The 16,777-nt window shown below is 51.8% G+C and overlaps 1 protein-coding gene across 2 annotated transcripts; it reads right to left on the bottom strand.

The window, feature by feature from the left end:
* Positions 1–72: 72 nt before the first annotated feature.
* On the bottom strand, positions 73–16,618 carry nup155 (nucleoporin 155). Of its 2 annotated transcripts, XM_076986575.1 has the most exons (35): positions 16,530–16,618; positions 16,044–16,206; positions 15,822–15,959; positions 15,577–15,673; positions 15,419–15,489; positions 15,171–15,263; positions 14,798–15,061; positions 14,576–14,649; positions 14,405–14,496; positions 14,194–14,291; positions 13,884–14,051; positions 13,689–13,789; positions 13,425–13,595; positions 13,207–13,317; positions 13,001–13,095; positions 12,786–12,862; positions 12,594–12,656; positions 12,182–12,335; positions 12,025–12,091; positions 11,782–11,897; positions 11,605–11,702; positions 10,973–11,106; positions 10,633–10,824; positions 10,407–10,545; positions 5,290–5,425; positions 5,045–5,198; positions 4,828–4,932; positions 4,561–4,715; positions 4,239–4,368; positions 3,762–3,875; positions 3,363–3,483; positions 3,149–3,259; positions 1,782–1,918; positions 1,230–1,336; positions 73–1,145 (listed from the first exon to the last, which is right to left on the bottom strand). In XM_076986575.1, the coding sequence occupies exons 2-35, from the start codon at positions 16,183–16,185 to the stop codon at positions 1,007–1,009; spliced, it is 4,164 nt and encodes a 1,387-aa protein (XP_076842690.1). In that variant the 5' UTR covers positions 16,186–16,206; positions 16,530–16,618; the 3' UTR covers positions 73–1,006. The 2 variants fall into 2 exon arrangements, with proteins under 2 accessions (XP_076842690.1, XP_076842691.1); XM_076986576.1 differs by lacking the exon at positions 12,594–12,656.
* Positions 16,619–16,777: the final 159 nt, after the last annotated feature.

Genomic DNA, 16,777 nt, shown 5'->3' with positions numbered 1-16,777 from the left:
AGTGACATCAAGGAGTACACAAGAGCACAGGAGTACACACAATATTCCATAAAATGCAGAACTGGTTTGAAGAATTTGTGATTTTATTGATGTACATTACAAATTTAAATGCGACCATTTAAACAGTCCAGAATGAGTCCTAATGTTTCATGTAAAAATCCCTGTAATTCTAAAAAGGCATGTTTTAGATAGTCTGCTATTCAGAACAAGTCAAAACGGAAAAAAAACAGGTTCTTAAATATTCTCTAGAATACTACACACTACAAATGGGGGGGGGGGGGGGCGCACAGCAGAGTTCATGTAAACCTCTTGGGCCTCGAAGTCCGACTTGCCACACATCACACCTGTGATCAGCACATTAACGACTAGACCAGTAAAGAACAGTAATCCTGAGCACAAGAAGCAGCTTGTGCATCTGACCAGGAAGAGCTTACCACTGCATTTCATCAGCACTCAAACTGGAACATGCTGAATTCTTGATATTACAAAGAAATTCTAATGGCATCATTTACAAATAACTGACCATTGGAATCACAATGTCAGAGGTCAGCACACTGCTTCAACAAAAACAATTGCTTTAAAAAAAAAAAAAAAAAAACTTTAATCTATATCATTTTTTAAATATTCAAATCCAGGCACAGATTGTAATCTTTTAGAATTTCCATGTCAAAGTTTTTACATGTATACCAATGTAATTGTTATGATACCAGGCACAAAGTCAAGTAATTCTCTCTCAAGTACGCACAGCACCTATGAAAACCAAAATATTTTGGGACATTCATCTCTGTATGTTTAAACTAAAACAAATGTACTGGGCACTAACAGAGATACAAGCGCACAGGTCCGGGGTATATTTCAGCTTGCATGATTAAAGGCATGAGTGGTGTAACATTTATTGCCTTTGAGTTTCCCCTCACCAATTTGCCAAATTCCTCTAGATCATTAGTGCGTTAAACTCCCATGGGAGTCAGGAAGGTTCAGAGAGCCAACAGGACTGGTCTTCCTCTCAGTGCAACTTCTCCAGTTTGGCCTGCAGAGATCTGAAGTTGCGAATGATCTCCTGCAGGGCGGCGCAAGGGCTCAGGGACTGAAGCTCCACCAGATAGCCACAGATGTTGTCCAGGCATACGTTGGTGAACCTTCGCCTGAAGGGATGAAAGCAGGGGTCAGGGGTCGGGGTGGGGCCGCACGTCCTGGGTCAGCGCGCGCGAACATCTGCGGGTCCTTACCTGTCGTAGGTGGGCACTCTGCTGGGGTCGTCCACGTACCCTGACAGGAGCACATGTATGCACTCCACCAGGTGGAGGGGTTTCGACAGACGCTGCCAACACGGGTCCTGCAGGAAGGTTGTGAGGAGTTAGTGACACTGGCTCTCATGGACCACATCACTTCAAGCATGACGCAGTGCTCTCAGACTCCCTGTATTCCTAATGGCAACACCGTGGTTTATTAAACATTTAGGTGGTAGGACACAGACACAGCAAAGGGTTGTGATAGTACTGCCAAACACACCACCATCCAAAATACTGTCCACATAATCATCTATAATCATCAAAAATGTTCCAATATTTCACAGCTGGACTGTTCAATATGGGACACTGAAACGTTATCCACATTCAAAAGTATTGGGTCACACGTTCAATAAATCACTAAGAAACAATTGTTACAATGCCACAATAAAAAACAAATGTGGGGAGAAAAAAAAAAAAGGGTAAGAGAAAGGCGCGTGTGTAAGGTGTGGTTCTTCAGAGGAGCTGTGGCTCAGCTGGTGGGGGTCCTACCCGGGCTTTGAAGAGCTGATCGTACACCTCCAGCAGCCGCGGGAGCTGCACCCCGATCTCCTGCATGGTGAAGGTGACGAAGCCAATGTCCCAGCTCATCTTGCACACCTCCTGCTCCAAGAACTTCACCAGGAACTCTGGAAATCGCACAATGGATGGATTAAAAAACAATAATAAAAAAAATTATATATTATATATAGATATTACACACACACACACACACGCGCACACACGCACGCACGCACGCGCACGCACGCACGCGCACGCACGCACACACACGCACGCACACACACGCACGCACACACACGCACGCACACACACCCCTTTTTTTGGTGTAGGGCTGGACAATATGGGCAAAATTTATATCCCGATATATTTATTAATTTCGGTCAATACGATATAATTCCGTTATCAATATAAACAATTTAAAAGCCCCAGAAAACTGCCAAGAATGCCCACAACCTATTCTGTATGATGTCTATACCTACAAATGTCTGAAAAATTAATATCAAGTACATGAAACCTCCTCCTATAAAAAAAATACTTACTTTGGAAATAAAAATTATCCTCAATACAAATAAATCATTGCCAACCTTTTATTTGTATTCAGCCTTCATATAAGAACATGAAGCACGACATCACCGTCAAATAAACAAACTCGTTGGCTTTGTCAACATTACTATGTTTGGTAGCCAAACCACTTCCACACAACAGAATTAGCCTTCCTCCTCTTATCAGACTATTTCATCTATGTTATTATTGCTTGTCGAAGCTCGTTCAGTCACATTTGTATTGCAGTCAGCGATACTCATTTTGCAGCTAGTACGTGTCACGTTGGAACCAATTCAAAACTCTCATTGGCTGCTGTTGCTGAGCAATGGCTGCGTGCACGTGGCGTACGTCAGTCACTGAACGCAATGAACTTTCTGCAGTGCCCTGCTATGAACATTGTAATGTTGTAAATAGCGTTTATCGAAATACTGAAAATGTGTTTAAACATATTACCGTTACTGAAACATTTTCTATCGCAATATATATTGATATTGAGTTATTGTCCAGCCCTATTTTGGTGCCTTCACTTATGACAGCTGAGCGTTCTAATTAGAGCTGGAAGCCAGAGGGTTCATGAAGAAGAAGCACACACAAGGTCTATTATGTTTCTATTAAGTCATCAAAACATATTCCAGATAAAAGCTAGCTGTGGAATTACGAAGGCAACGTCCAGAGGGAACCTACTCCAAAAGCAGGCCTGCTGCAACAAGCCAAACAGTTGTCGGGGGAAATAATTAAACAATTACAGTCGACAAGCGCAGACCTCAGAAGAGCAGGCGTCAGAGACGCTGGCGTAAAGCGGAGTAAAACGGTACCTAGCGGAAAGTATCGCGGCGTCCCGGCATACAGCTTCCCCAGGGACACCAGCTTGAGGCTCAAGGCTCGCATGCGATCGGCAGCGCTCATAGCCACGCTGTCGCTCAGCTCTGTGGAGGGAAACGAAGGAGTGATTAGGTGGCACCCACCGCAATGCCACGGCTGGGGGGGGGGGGGGGGGGGTGGGTCATTGGGCTGGGCATGAGGTTTTACCCTTTTCTATGATCTCCTGCCATAATGAGTGGACCAGGATCGGGTCCGAGTGGCCGGCGCAGTGAATGATAGCCAGCTTGCATTCAGATAACCGGAAGTGGTCTGCAAACTCCCCATAAAGCTACGAAAACATAAGAAGATGAAAGGAAGATTAAAAGAAAGAAACCAAAGTGCATAAATGTAAATCGTTTAAAAGCTTTTGTGATGATGGTATTCATCAAGAGGTGCTGGACAGCTTTTAGCTTCCAGGTGTAGGAAGATTAATCGTTCTGTCAGAGGTATCTGAGAGTGCCAGGGCTGTTGGACACTTTTGGCTCGGTCACACTGCTCCCATCCTCACTCCGACACCAGAGTTCTGTATCGATGGTGGGTTAAACAATGAGGCTGTCGTCTGCCTACCTTAGTGATGTCCATCAGCTCAGAGTCGAGCTGTGACATGGCCCCCTGTACCGAGGGATGCTGTGAGTACTGTCTGCTCAACATCTCCTGGATCTGCACCTGAATACGCACCACCTACAGGCAAAGACAGAAATTGTAAACACACGGAAAACACCCATTTGCCATTCACAAGAGGTTCTCTGATAATCCACTCCGTCCCACACAGTGTTAAGGCTGCAAGATCAGGATACTGCACTGGGTTGAGGGAGGAGTGCACAGCCCAGATTATTAAGCACCTTTTCAGTGCTTCAGAATCTAATTCCAACCCTAATCTAAAACTTGTCTGAGCCAGCTTGTCTGAGCCAGTTACTGAAGTTCATTTTCGGTTAGCATTCTAATAGAAGCCCCAGGCATTCTGGAACCAAACCCTGTGGGCAGAGGATCTGCAGGACCAGAGCTACACACTCAATATTGAGGCTCCACCATAATCCTCCGCACCTCCATCTTTTCTTCCAGTTCGTGCAGGAACTCCCCGTCGGCGCCCATGGAGGAGATGCAGGACGAGCTTTTGGCAGAGAGGATGGCCCGGGAAATGTACTCCAGCCTCTGCTTCAGAGAGATCTCTGTGCTGCGCGCGCACACACACACACACACACACACACACACACACACACACCCCCCAGTGTTCATCTTCACAAATCATGGCATTCATGCCATCCCACAAACATAAATAACTTATCAACCTAATACAGGACATTACGCATTGTCACAAACGCATTTTGCATCCGCACGACGCAGCCATGCTGATGCGTGCGTGTACCTGTGCATGTCGGCCAGACGGGCCAGGACGTGGGCTGCTTTGCCGAAATTGCGGCTCTTCTCGTAGTAGCGCCACAGCAGGTCCATGTTGCGCACTTTGCTTTGGTCCTGTTTTATTATGTGCATCAGATGGTCTTCAAGGTAGGGGGAGTTGACCTGCAAAAGAACAGAGGCGTTAAAGGGTATCTTGGGAAATTGCGATTCTTCACATGGAGGTGCCGTATAAGGGAGGGGGGGGGGCCTGGTGCAGAGAGCACCTTCCACCTACCTCCAGGAGTTTGTCGGTGAGGTCGGCCTGGATGAGCCAGTTGTAAAGAGCGATGTGGAAGAGCTCGTCCTGAGACCTTTGGGCGAGGCCAAGCATCTGCTCGAACTGCAGAAGAGCCAAAAAAGCCCGCGACGTTTAAGCAGACACGCAAACACAGGAAAAAAAAAAAAAAAAAAGAATTCAGTGAAACGCTTAAAATAATAATAAGCGAGCGCACATGGGTGGCAGCGTCCTCGTTGCTGAGCATGTTGGGGTCGGAGGTCATGACGGGGGGGCCCGGCTGCTTGGGGACGCTGGGGGACTGTGGAGCCGCCTTGCTCTGGTTTACCAGCTCCTGCATGGTGTCCGTGATGCACTTGTAGCACAATAGCCTGCAGAGATGCACAGGCAGCCAGCATTGAACATCCCAGTGAGCGATGAACACTGTGTTTACAATGATAGGAGGGGGGGGGGGGGGGTCACCTCTCCTGAAAGGCCTGCTGTCCCACGGCGTCCTCCTCCGGCTCCCCGTTCTTATAGAAGTGTGGGCCCAGCCTCTGGGGGTCTTTCTTGTCAGCTGCCGTGAGGCACAACTCCACAACCCCCTCATAAAAACGTACTGGAGGTGAGGAGAGACAGAGAGAGGGAGACATGCAGACGGAGAGGAAGACGGGGGAGCTTGAAATGAGGACGCTCGTTAAAATTATGTTGACGTTTTCAGCGCTGAGTGCCAAGAGTGTATTCATCAGCATGGCAATTTGCGGGCCCATGAGAATCTAACATGCTCCATTAGATGAGTCCAGTAATCTTATAACCACTAAAAATGTCAATATAAGCAGAGGTGGATGTAGAGAATACAGATGGACAGTGCGGTAGATGGAATGTGTGTGTGTGTGTGTGTTGACCCTGTCTGTACTGGGAGCAGATGAGAGGCAGGTGTGTGTGTGTGTGTGTGTGCTGACCCTGTCTGTACTAGGAGCAGATGAGAGGCAGGTCAGTGTGGTGTTTGGTACGAGTGTGTGTGTGTGTGTGTGTGTGTGTGTTTGTGTGTGTGCGCGCGCGTGCTGACCCTGTCTGTACTGGGAGCAGATGAGAGGCAGGTCAGTGTGTGTGTGTGTGTGTGTGTGTGTGCTGACCCTGTCTGTACTGGGAACAGATGAGAGGCAGGTGTGTGTGTGTGTGTGTGTGTGTGTGTGTGTGTGTGTGTGTGCTGACCCTGTCTGTACTGGAAACAGATGAGAGGCAGGTGTGTGTGTGTGTGTGTGTGTGTGTGTGTGTGTGTGTGTGTGTGTGTGTGTGTGTGTGTGTGTGTGCTGACCCTGTCTGTACTGGGAACAGATGAGAGGCAGGTGTGTGTGTGTGTGTTGACCCTGTCTGTACTGGGAACAGATGAGAGGCAGGTGTGTGTGTGTGTGTGTTGACCCTGTCTGTACTGGGAACAGATGAGAGGCAGGTGTGTGTGTGTGTGTGTGTGTGTGTGTTGACCCTGTCTGTACTGGGAACAGATGAGAGGCAGGTGTGTGTGTGTGTGTGCTGACCCTGTCTGTACTGGGAACAGATGAGAGGCAGGTGTGTGTGTGTGTGTGTGTGTGCTGACCCTGTCTGTACTGGGAACAGATGAGAGGCAGGTGTGTGTGTGTGTGTGTGTGTGTGTGTGCTGACCCTGTCTGTACTGGGAACAGATGAGAGGCAGGTGTGTGTGTGTGTTGACCCTGTCTGTACTGGGAACAGATGAGAGGCAGGTGTGTGTGTGTGTGTGTGTTGACCCTGTCTGTACTGGGAACAGATGAGAGGCAGGTGTGTGTGTGTGTGTTGACCCTGTCTGTACTGGGAACAGATGAGAGGCAGGTGTGTGTGTGTGTGTGTTGACCCTGTCTGTACTGGGAACAGATGAGAGGCAGGTGTGTGTGTGTGTGTGTGTGTTGACCCTGTCTGTACTGGGAACAGATGAGAGGCAGGTGTGTGTGTGTGTGTGTGTGTGTGTGTGTTGACCCTGTCTGTACTGGGAACAGATGAGAGGCAGGTGTGTGTGTGTGTGTGTGTGTGTTGACCCTGTCTGTACTGGGAGCAGATGAGAGGCAGGTGTGTGTGTGTGTGTGTGTGTGTGCTGACCCTGTCTGTACTGGGAACAGATGAGAGGCAGGTGTGTGTGTGTGTGTGTGTGTGTGCTGACCCTGTCTGTACTGGGAACAGATGAGAGGCAGGTGTGTGTGTGTGTGCTGACCCTGTCTGTACTAGGAGCAGATGAGAGGCAGGTCAGTGTGGTGTTTGGTACGAGTGTGTGTGTGTGTGTTTGTGTGTTTGTGTGTGTGCGCGCGCGTGCTGACCCTGTCTGTACTGGGAGCAGATGAGAGGCAGGTCAGTGTGTGTGTGTGTGTGTGTGTGTGTGTGTGCTGACCCTGTCTGTACTGGGAACAGATGAGAGGCAGGTGTGTGTGTGTGTGTGTGTGTGTGTGTGTGCTGACCCTGTCTGTACTGGAAACAGATGAGAGGCAGGTGTGTGTGTGTGTGTGTGTGTGTGCGCTGACCCTGTCTGTACTGGGAGCAGATGAGAGGCAGGTGTGTGTGTGTGTGTGTGTGTGTGTGTGTGTGTGTGTGCGCTGACCCTGTCTGTACTGGGAGCAGATGAGAGGCAGGTGTGTGTGTGTGTGTGTGTGTGTGTGTGTGTGTGTGTATATATGTGTGCTGACCCTGTCTGTACTGGGAACAGATGAGAGGCAGGTGTGTGTGTGTGTGTGTGTGCTGACCCTGTCTGTACTGGGAACAGATGAGAGGCAGGTGTGTGTGTGTGTGTGTGTGTGTGTGTGCTGACCCTGTCTGTACTGGGAACAGATGAGAGGCAGGTGTGTGTGTGTGTGTTGACCCTGTCTGTACTGGGAACAGATGAGAGGCAGGTGTGTGTGTGTGTGTTGACCCTGTCTGTACTGGGAACAGATGAGAGGCAGGTGTGTGTGTGTGTGTGTGTGTGTGTGTGTTGACCCTGTCTGTACTGGGAACAGATGAGAGGCAGGTGTGTGTGTGTGTGTGTGTGTGTGTTGACCCTGTCTGTACTGGGAACAGATGAGAGGCAGGTGTGTGTGTGTGTGTGTGCTGACCCTGTCTGTACTGGGAACAGATGAGAGGCAGGTGTGTGTGTGTGTGTGTGTGCTGACCCTGTCTGTACTGGGAACAGATGAGAGGCAGGTGTGTGTGTGTGTGTGTGTGCTGACCCTGTCTGTACTGGGAACAGATGAGAGGCAGGTGTGTGTGTGTGTGTTGACCCTGTCTGTACTGGGAACAGATGAGAGGCAGGTGTGTGTGTGTGTGTGTGTGTTGACCCTGTCTGTACTGGGAACAGATGAGAGGCAGGTGTGTGTGTGTGTGTGTGTGTGTGTGTGTGTGTGTGTGTGTGTGTGTTGACCCTGTCTGTACTGGGAGCAGATGAGAGGCAGGTGTGTGTGTGTGTGTGTGTGTGTGTATATATGTGTGCTGACCCTGTCTGTACTGGGAACAGATGAGAGGCAGGTGTGTGTGTGTGTGTGTGTGCTGACCCTGTCTGTACTGGGAACAGATGAGAGGCAGGTGTGTGTGTGTGTGTGCTGACCCTGTCTGTACTAGGAGCAGATGAGAGGCAGGTCAGTGTGGTGTTTGGTACGAGTGTGTGTGTGTGTGTTTGTGTGTTTGTGTGTGTGCGCGCGCGTGCTGACCCTGTCTGTACTGGGAGCAGATGAGAGGCAGGTCAGTGTGTGTGTGTGTGTGTGTGTGTGTGCTGACCCTGTCTGTACTGGGAACAGATGAGAGGCAGGTGTGTGTGTGTGTGTGTGTGTGTGTGTGTGTGTGTGCTGACCCTGTCTGTACTGGAAACAGATGAGAGGCAGGTGTGTGTGTGTGTGTGTGTGTGTGCGCTGACCCTGTCTGTACTGGGAGCAGATGAGAGGCAGGTGTGTGTGTGTGTGTGTGTGTGTGTGTGCGCTGACCCTGTCTGTACTGGGAGCAGATGAGAGGCAGGTGTGTGTGTGTGTGTGTGTGTGTGTGTATATATGTGTGCTGACCCTGTCTGTACTGGGAACAGATGAGAGGCAGGTGTGTGTGTGTGTGTGTGTGTGTGTGCTGACCCTGTCTGTACTGGGAACAGATGAGAGGCAGGTGTGTGTGTGTGTGTGTGTGTGTGTGTGTGTTGACCCTGTCTGTACTGGGAACAGATGAGAGGCAGGTGTGTGTGTGTGTGTTGACCCTGTCTGTACTGGGAACAGATGAGAGGCAGGTGTGTGGGTGTGTGTGTTGACCCTGTCTGTACTGGGAACAGATGAGAGGCAGGTGTGTGTGTGTGTGTGTGTGCTGACCCTGTCTGTACTGGGAACAGATGAGAGGCAGGTGTGTGTGTGTGTGTGTGTGCTGACCCTGTCTGTACTGGGAGCAGATGAGAGGCAGGTGTGTGTGTGTGTGTGTGCTGACCCTGTCTGTACTGGGAGCAGATGAGAGGCAGGTGTGTGTGTGTGTGTGTGTGTGTGTGTGTGTGCTGACCCTGTCTGTACTGGGAACAGATGAGAGGCAGGTGTGTGTGTGTGTGTGTGTGTGCTGACCCTGTCTGTACTGGGAGCAGATGAGAGGCAGGTGTGTGTGTGTGTGTGTGTGTGTGCTGACCCTGTCTGTACTGGGAACAGATGAGAGGCAGGTGTGTGGGTGTGTGTGTTGACCCTGTCTGTACTGGGAACAGATGAGAGGCAGGTGTGTGGGTGTGTGTGTTGACCCTGTCTGTACTGGGAACAGATGAGAGGCAGGTGTGTGTGTGTGTGTGTGTGTGTGTGCTGACCCTGTCTGTACTGGGAACAGATGAGAGGCAGGTGTGTGTGTGTGTGTGCTGACCCTGTCTGTACTGGGAACAGATGAGTGGCAGGTGTGTGTGTGTGTGTGTGTGCTGACCCTGTCTGTACTGGGAACAGATGAGAGGCAGGTGTGTGTGTGTGTGTGTGCTGACCCTGTCTGTACTGGGAACAGATGAGAGGCAGGTGTGTGTGTGTGTGCTGACCCTGTCTGTACTGGGAGCAGATTAGAGGCAGGTGTGTGTGTGTGTGTGTGTGCTGACCCTGTCTGTACTGGGAACAGATGAGAGGCAGGTGTGTGTGTGTGTGTGTGTGTGTGTGTGTGCTGACCCTGTCTGTACTGGGAACAGATGAGAGGCAGGTGTGTGTGTGTGTGTGCTGACCCTGTCTGTACTGGGAACAGATGAGAGGCAGGTGTGTGTGTGTGTGTGTGCTGACCCTGTCTGTACTGGGAGCAGATGAGAGGCAGGTGTGTGTGTGTGTGTGTGTGTGCTGACCCTGTCTGTACTGGGAGCAGATGAGAGGCAGGTGTGTGTGTGTGTGTGTGTGTGTGTGTGTGTGTGCTGACCCTGTCTGTACTGGGAGCAGATGAGAGGCAGGTGTGTGTGTGTGTGTGTGTGTGTGCTGACCCTGTCTGTACTGGGAGCAGATGAGAGGCAGGTGTGTGTGTGTGTGTGCTGACCCTGTCTGTACTGGGAGCAGATGAGAGGCAGGTGTGTGTGTGTGTGTGTGTGTGTGCTGACCCTGTCTGTACTGGGAGCAGATGAGAGGCAGGTGTGTGTGTGTGTGTGTGCTGACCCTGTCTGTACTGGGAACAGATGAGAGGCAGGTCAGTGTGGTGACTGATCTCCTGGAACAGTCGCAGCGACTCCTTCAGCGTACGCTCCTTCTCCGCCTTGTTCTGGATCTGCCTGGCGCTCTGGAGCAGTTCATTGGCCTGGGAGGGGAAAGGGGGAGGGGCTCACTGAAGTCTAGTAAAACAGTACCGGTCTCCGCCACTCAGCCTGGGGGGGAGGGGCCTCACCTTGGAGCAGACGCTGTCATCGACGGTGTACAGAAGCGGGCAGGTTTCCCGCAAGTGGCGGCTGATGGCATCCACGGAGGCGCTGTCTTTGATGTAGACGTTTATCAGAGCGGTGATGAGCGCACCGGTCAGCTCGGCACCACGGACCACCACGTCCTTAAAGCTGATGGCCTTCAGCTGTTCTTGGAAGTCCTGCAGAACATGGGTGTGTGTGTTTGTGTGTGAAAGAAAAAGTGACAGAGACAGAGGTACGTATGGGAAGATGTTGAGAACTGGAGGAGGTGGTGGGAAGGGTCCGTTTGTGTACAGGCGGCGTAAAAGGCGTGTGCTGGTTGCGGACCTTGGGCAGCTCGGAGGTGATGAGAGTGAACTGGTGGTCACACAGGAGCTTCCAAAGAGCCAGAGTCTGATGGGAGCGATGAACCAGCTGCTGGATGCCCTGCAGGGACGCTTTCTCATAGGCCTGGGCCTCAGCTGGGGACAGCAGTAACAGGGGCATGGGTATACCAGACAGCAGTAACAGGGGCATGGGTACACCAGACAGCAGTAACAGGGGCATGGGTATACCAGACAGCAGTAACAGGGGCATGGGTACACCAGACAGCAGTAACAGGGGCATGGGTATACCAGACAGCAGTAACAGGGGCATGGGTATACCAGACTGCAGTAACAGGGGCATGGGTACACCAGACAGCAGTAACAGGGGCATGGGTACACCAGACAGCAGTAACAGGGGCATGGGTACACCAGACAGCAGTAACAGGGGCATGGGTACACCAGACAGCAGTAACAGGGGCATGGGTACACCAGACAGCAGTAACAGGGGCATGGGTACACCAGACAGCAGTAACAGGGGCATGGGTACACCAGACAGCAGTAACAGGAGCATGGGTATACCAGACAGCAGTAACAGGGGCATGGGTATACCAGACAGTTCACACTCCGCCTTCACACACGCGCACGCAAACCTACTGTGGTATTTCCGCTGGAGCTCCTGAGAGCTGGCACCGTCCGGGCGCATGAATCCCAGAAGCCTCTGCTGCAGGTTGGCGGGAGAGGGGGAGTTGAAGCTGTGGGAGAGGAAGGCTGTGAGCGACGTGGCAACCCCGCCTTGGGACAGGTCTCGTGGGTGGTGAGGCGGGGCCCTACCTGGCCACGCCCAGAGAGGTGGGGCTGAACTGGGAGTTCTTATCCAGGAACTCCTTCAGGCCTTGCAGCTCCAACAGCACGTCCTCCAGGACTGGCGAACTCGCCGTGCTCTCTAACTGAGACGCAGTACAAAGAGTACACAATCACGAGAAGAAATATAAACAACCACCTGGCCAATAAGATCAATTTAGAAAACTTTTACACACTCGTGGTACGCAATAAAAGTGCTCACAAAAAACTCACAATAGTTACAGTCTGGCTGCCTTTACTGATGATGTTCTCCACCGCCAAACTCCCGTCCCAGATGTTGCTATTAACATTTAAGAAACTCGCATCAGATCGTCAATATAGCGACGTGTGCAGCTCTAAAGCGTAATGCGGCCGTGAGAATGCGGCTCACCCAAGGATACGGGCGAAGTAGATGCTGATGCCGTTGTGTTTCCCGGAGAACAGCACCTCTGGCCCCGAGGACATGGCTGCCATGGAAACGCCGCCGGCGTGGCTCATGGGCGTGGCAGAGATGAATGGCGTGGACACGCTGGGGGGCATCATGCCTGGGACACGGAGGGGTGGGACACAGCACTGAACTCGGATCAGTCGGGAGACGGCACGGGCGAGACGGAGTAAACAAAGGACAGAAGAAAGAACGACAGGACGAATGTGGACGGAGAGGAAGACAAACTTGACACGAGATACAGCGGGGGAAGGGAGGGGGGGGGGGGGGTGGGGGCGTGGCAGAAAGGGCCCGGGAGCGTTAGGAAAATCTCAGGGCCATGACACACCCACAAACTAGTGAAGGGGGAGACGGGTACCTGGAGCTGGCGTAGCTAGGAAACTGGGCTGGGTAAAAGGACTACCAACAGGCATAAGGGACCCTACAATTACAACAGTAACATGCTACGTGTTAGCAACGGACTGACAAAAAACACGTATATGCAATCAGTTTGCGTTAGAACGTGAACGCAGACATGTTATAATCTTAGTGGGTGTACGCAGCCGCTCACCTGGAACTGGCGAACCAAGGAGGGGTCCCACGTTGCTCGGTGCGGATGGGAAACGCATCTGGGCTTCTCCCCCGTACCTGCACACGCCAAAGAAAATCCCCCCCCATCAACCCCAAAGCCCGGACTGGCACAGCCCTCTGCTCCAACTCTAACGTGAAGCGCGAAGCAGGCGAGAAGCAGCGTGAAATGCTGGACGGCTTCGGCGGAGCACAGACCTGAAGAAGGCTCGGGCGGCCCACACGGAGATCTCGCGGTCAGAGGCGGCACTGGAGCAGGCCAGGATGAGCGCTGTGGCACAAGCCTGCTCCTCCTGCAGGGTGGGAGCACACCTTTTACACGTGTGCGCACATGTCTGAATATATGCAAAGGAAAAGAAGCGCACACACAGAAACACGCGGTAGGCGCAAGGTGAACTACGCACCCTGTGGAGCTTGAAGAATCGTTCAGTTTCTTCACTCTCCCCACCACCACTGCTCACCAGCAGATGGCGCAGTTGGTCCACTGGTCTTAGTTTGTGGAAAATGTGACTTCCCTATGGAGCCAGCCAAAATAAAAACAAACAAAAAGATAAACTTTAAAAACTTCATACAGACATGCAAGAGTTATAAGAGGCATAAATCTAAGATGAGATCCCCCTACCTGTGCAGAGAGGAGAACAAATTTCTGAGGTGGGATGTTGTGCTGCTGAACCACTACTGGTGAATCCGTGAGGGGAACAAAGTCTTTGTTTAATGGCGTGACTATTCTGGGCACTTTGATCTCTTCTATGGCAGAGAGGGCCCAGGAGTGTCCATCTATATTTGAGGTCATCTGCAAAAGAGAAAAAGGGGGCAAGTCTGCACGCGCTCACACCTCCCAGGATTTTATGAAGATGTGATATGAAGAACCAAAATGGCTTGTGACCTGGGCCTCCATTAGTGGCTTCTTAAAGGGGAAGGAGTCGTGGTTAATACACCACAGGACGTCGCTGTCCTCCGTCTCTGACGCAGCCATCAACAAGACTCCTAAGTGCAGTTGAAAAGGCAGGATGGACCTCAAGGGCACACAGAATGTACGAGCTACTTTAAGAAAACACTCCTGGTGTACCGGACGGCCCACCTTTGCTGTAGAGAGCCTTGTGTACTTTGGCAGGTTTCTGCAGGGTGGAGGAGGCGGAGAAGCCCGGGGGAAGGCGAACGTGGACCAGGGCCAGGAGGCTGGGCCGGGCGGCGCTGTGCCTGGCGTTGGGTGGAGCGAAAGGGGTGGTGCTGAAGTACAGCCGTACACCTGCAGGGGGCGCGCACACACACGAGCAGAGGAGCGGTTATGAAGAGCAGCTGCCACAGGACTCCTCAGATACGTGATAACGATGTGAGCAGGACCCTCTGTGGCTTGAAATTTGTCCTGATTCCGTTCCAAGATCTCTCACCGGCGTGAGTGACGGCCAGCAGCTGGCAATCTGACGACTCGGAACGATCGATGACGGCGATCTGGACGATGGGCTTGAAGACGGAGCGATCGATGGTCCTGGAAGAGAAGCGCCGTGCGATAAGCTGCATCTCATCGCTCGACAACACTTCACACCTTATAAACGCTATAAAGCGACAAACAAATGTTTCATTAACACAGCGTGGCAGCACCTGGCAATGTTCCCCGCGGCTGACACGATGGCGTTCTGAGACATGCCCGCCACCCGGCCCATCCCCTGCCCGTCCGCACCGAGGTCATAAACCTGGCGAGAACGCATCGGGCAGTTAGCAGCATAATTAATGCACAAACGCAGAAGCCAAACAGTCGTGAGACCCGCTGACCTGTAGCACTCCCTTCTCCGATCGGGTGTACAGCGTGTTGCGCGAATTATCCACCGCGATCTGAACAACTGGATCTGCAAAACAGCACACGGTTGAAAAGACACAGCGATACGTCATTCAAAGACTACATTAACCACATGGGAGATGGTAGAAACCTTCAAACGTCCCATAAAGCCTTCATTGAAACCACAGATTAAGCGGTCATGTAAATAAAGCTCTCACCATCTTCAGAGAAGGAGAATTGGAGCAGTGACGGGACGAGGAAGGACAGGCTGCTCTTGGAGTGGTTGATCTTCCTGCAGCGCTGACTGAACCAGCCGGCCTCGGCCTGGTAGGCCATCTCGTACAGGCAGCCGTCCTTGCCGGCCAGGAAGATGCGGCCCAGGTCCGTGGAGGTGATGGCCAGCATGTAGGTGTTGTCGGTGGGGATGGAGTACAGCGGGTCGGGGAGGAGCTGCATGGCTCCGGACATGCTGTCATTTAACCCTGTAAACACGCCCAGGAGGAGTCATCAGAACTGACATGCCGTACAGACAAACGCAGAGAGAGAGAGAGAGAGGGAGAGAGAGAGAGAGGAATGGAGAGATAGCCTCACCAGTCTGAGACTTAGGGAAGCTGAGTCCCAGGATCACCACATCAACAGGTGTGGCCAGCACCAGCAAGTAGTGGATGTGAGGCTGGAAGATGCCTGTGGGACACAAAGGGTTAACGTCGTAGAAACAGGCCGCGTGTACACACACAGCAGGAGGGCTGCCAATTAGAAGACAGAGAAAAAAAACTCCATAAGGAATGATTGTAGATTAGAAGGTGCGTGAAGAGTGCATTTCAGCTACAGCTACTCACCCGCCTTTGGTTTGACTAGCCCAACAGAAAGGATGGTTTCACTGAGCCCATCGAAATAAGCCACATCACCCCTAAATAAGTGTAAAGAGCCAGAGATGGTAAGCGTTGGCCTGAGATTTGGTACGGCATTTTCTTACCTACTTCATATCAGTACTCACCCATCCTCATAATTCCACATGAATATGTCATTGTCGATTGTGAGCCATGCCCTGCTGATCTCAGGAAAAACTCCCATCATGCAATTGCACTGCATATCTGCAAAGTGCGTCAGTTAAGGTACAACTTCGCCGAATCACGTATTAAAGAAAGTAAGCTGAGGTGATACATGAGCGTGGCCATGGTGTGAAGACAGCACGGTCCCAGCTGGGTGGAGAGTTAATGTAGGCAGAAATGTAATGGATACGGCTGAACTGCTCCACTAGTTCTGGAGGTAGTGGCACCCTGCGCACAGCACTCAGCTCCGGCAGGTTGGGGACACTCACGAGGCCGGGCCCTTGCAGCGGGTAGTCCATGTCCGACACCCCGGACAGAGAGGCCGTATCTGGGGGGATGAAACAGCGCAGAAGCGTCAGGACACCGACACCGACAACCAGCGAGGGGGACGCGCGACACGGACGGTACGTACTATGAGAGGGCACGTTGAGTAATTCCGACAGGTCGGGGAAGCAGCGGTCCTCCTGCAGGTGTCGGTCGATCAGCCGCCCGGAACCTTCCAGAAGCTCCTGCAGAGCGGCCGCGGTACCGCTCGGGCCCACGCTCGACGGCATCGCTGAAGCGGTGGACCTCACCTGGGAAAGGGCAGTTTGGAGAACAACGCCGCGAAGTTTCAGTCGGTTTGGGTCAGAAGGGAGCGGAGCTGGTACCGTGGGGGTGGGGGGGGGTGTTAACGGGCTCGGCGGGACGCGCGTGCGGCGTTTACCGACGTTCGTAGTGTCTGTTAGCGCCCGCTAGCTTAGCGTACTTTCACCGCTAGGTTCGTTTAAACTTCCACGCACTAAGACATTTATGAACCCTTCGCAATATATTTGTATAAAGCCCTAATCGCGCAATTCAGAAGGAATTCGCTCATATTTCCCAGTAGTCATAGAGGCTTAACGATAAATGAACTTACGGTTTAAACAGAAACCTCTTCAGAATTCAACACTGTCCCGCCAAGCTCGTGTCCTGCCGAGTTCCTCCAAACGGGCCATTCGCGCTTCTACTTCCGGATCAAATATCGTAAAGCGCAATTGGTCGTCATAATAAAAGTTCGCACGCTGACGGGCGCGTGTACATGTTTGTTGACTGTGCAAATTTCTGTCAACAGGACAAACTTTCGCTTTATTTACTTTGGATTGCGAACGTGCGAGGGCATTGTAC

The sequence above is a fragment of the Brachyhypopomus gauderio genome, unplaced genomic scaffold (genome assembly GCF_052324685.1).
Source record: "Brachyhypopomus gauderio isolate BG-103 unplaced genomic scaffold, BGAUD_0.2 sc47, whole genome shotgun sequence".
In the NCBI taxonomy this organism is placed as follows: Eukaryota; Metazoa; Chordata; class Actinopteri; order Gymnotiformes; family Hypopomidae; genus Brachyhypopomus; species Brachyhypopomus gauderio.
The sequence above is the reverse complement of the archived record's forward strand: the minus strand, read 5'-3'. Positions and strand labels throughout refer to the sequence as shown.

What these genes read in the sequence shown, in the direction of transcription:
- nup155 (XM_076986575.1), bottom strand. Translation starts at nt 16,185, where the DNA reads ATGCCGTCGAGCGTGGGCCCGAGCGGTACCGCGGCCGCTCTGCAGGAG. An exon ending in GCTGGCCGTCACTCACGCCG is followed by an intron (nt 14,052 to 14,193) that starts GTGAGAGATCTT and finishes CGCCCCCTGCAG; the next exon opens with GTGTACGGCTGTACTTCAGC. An exon ending in AGAGTGCCCACCTACGACAG is followed by an intron (nt 1,146 to 1,229) that starts GTAAGGACCCGC and finishes TCATCCCTTCAG; the next exon opens with GCGAAGGTTCACCAACGTAT.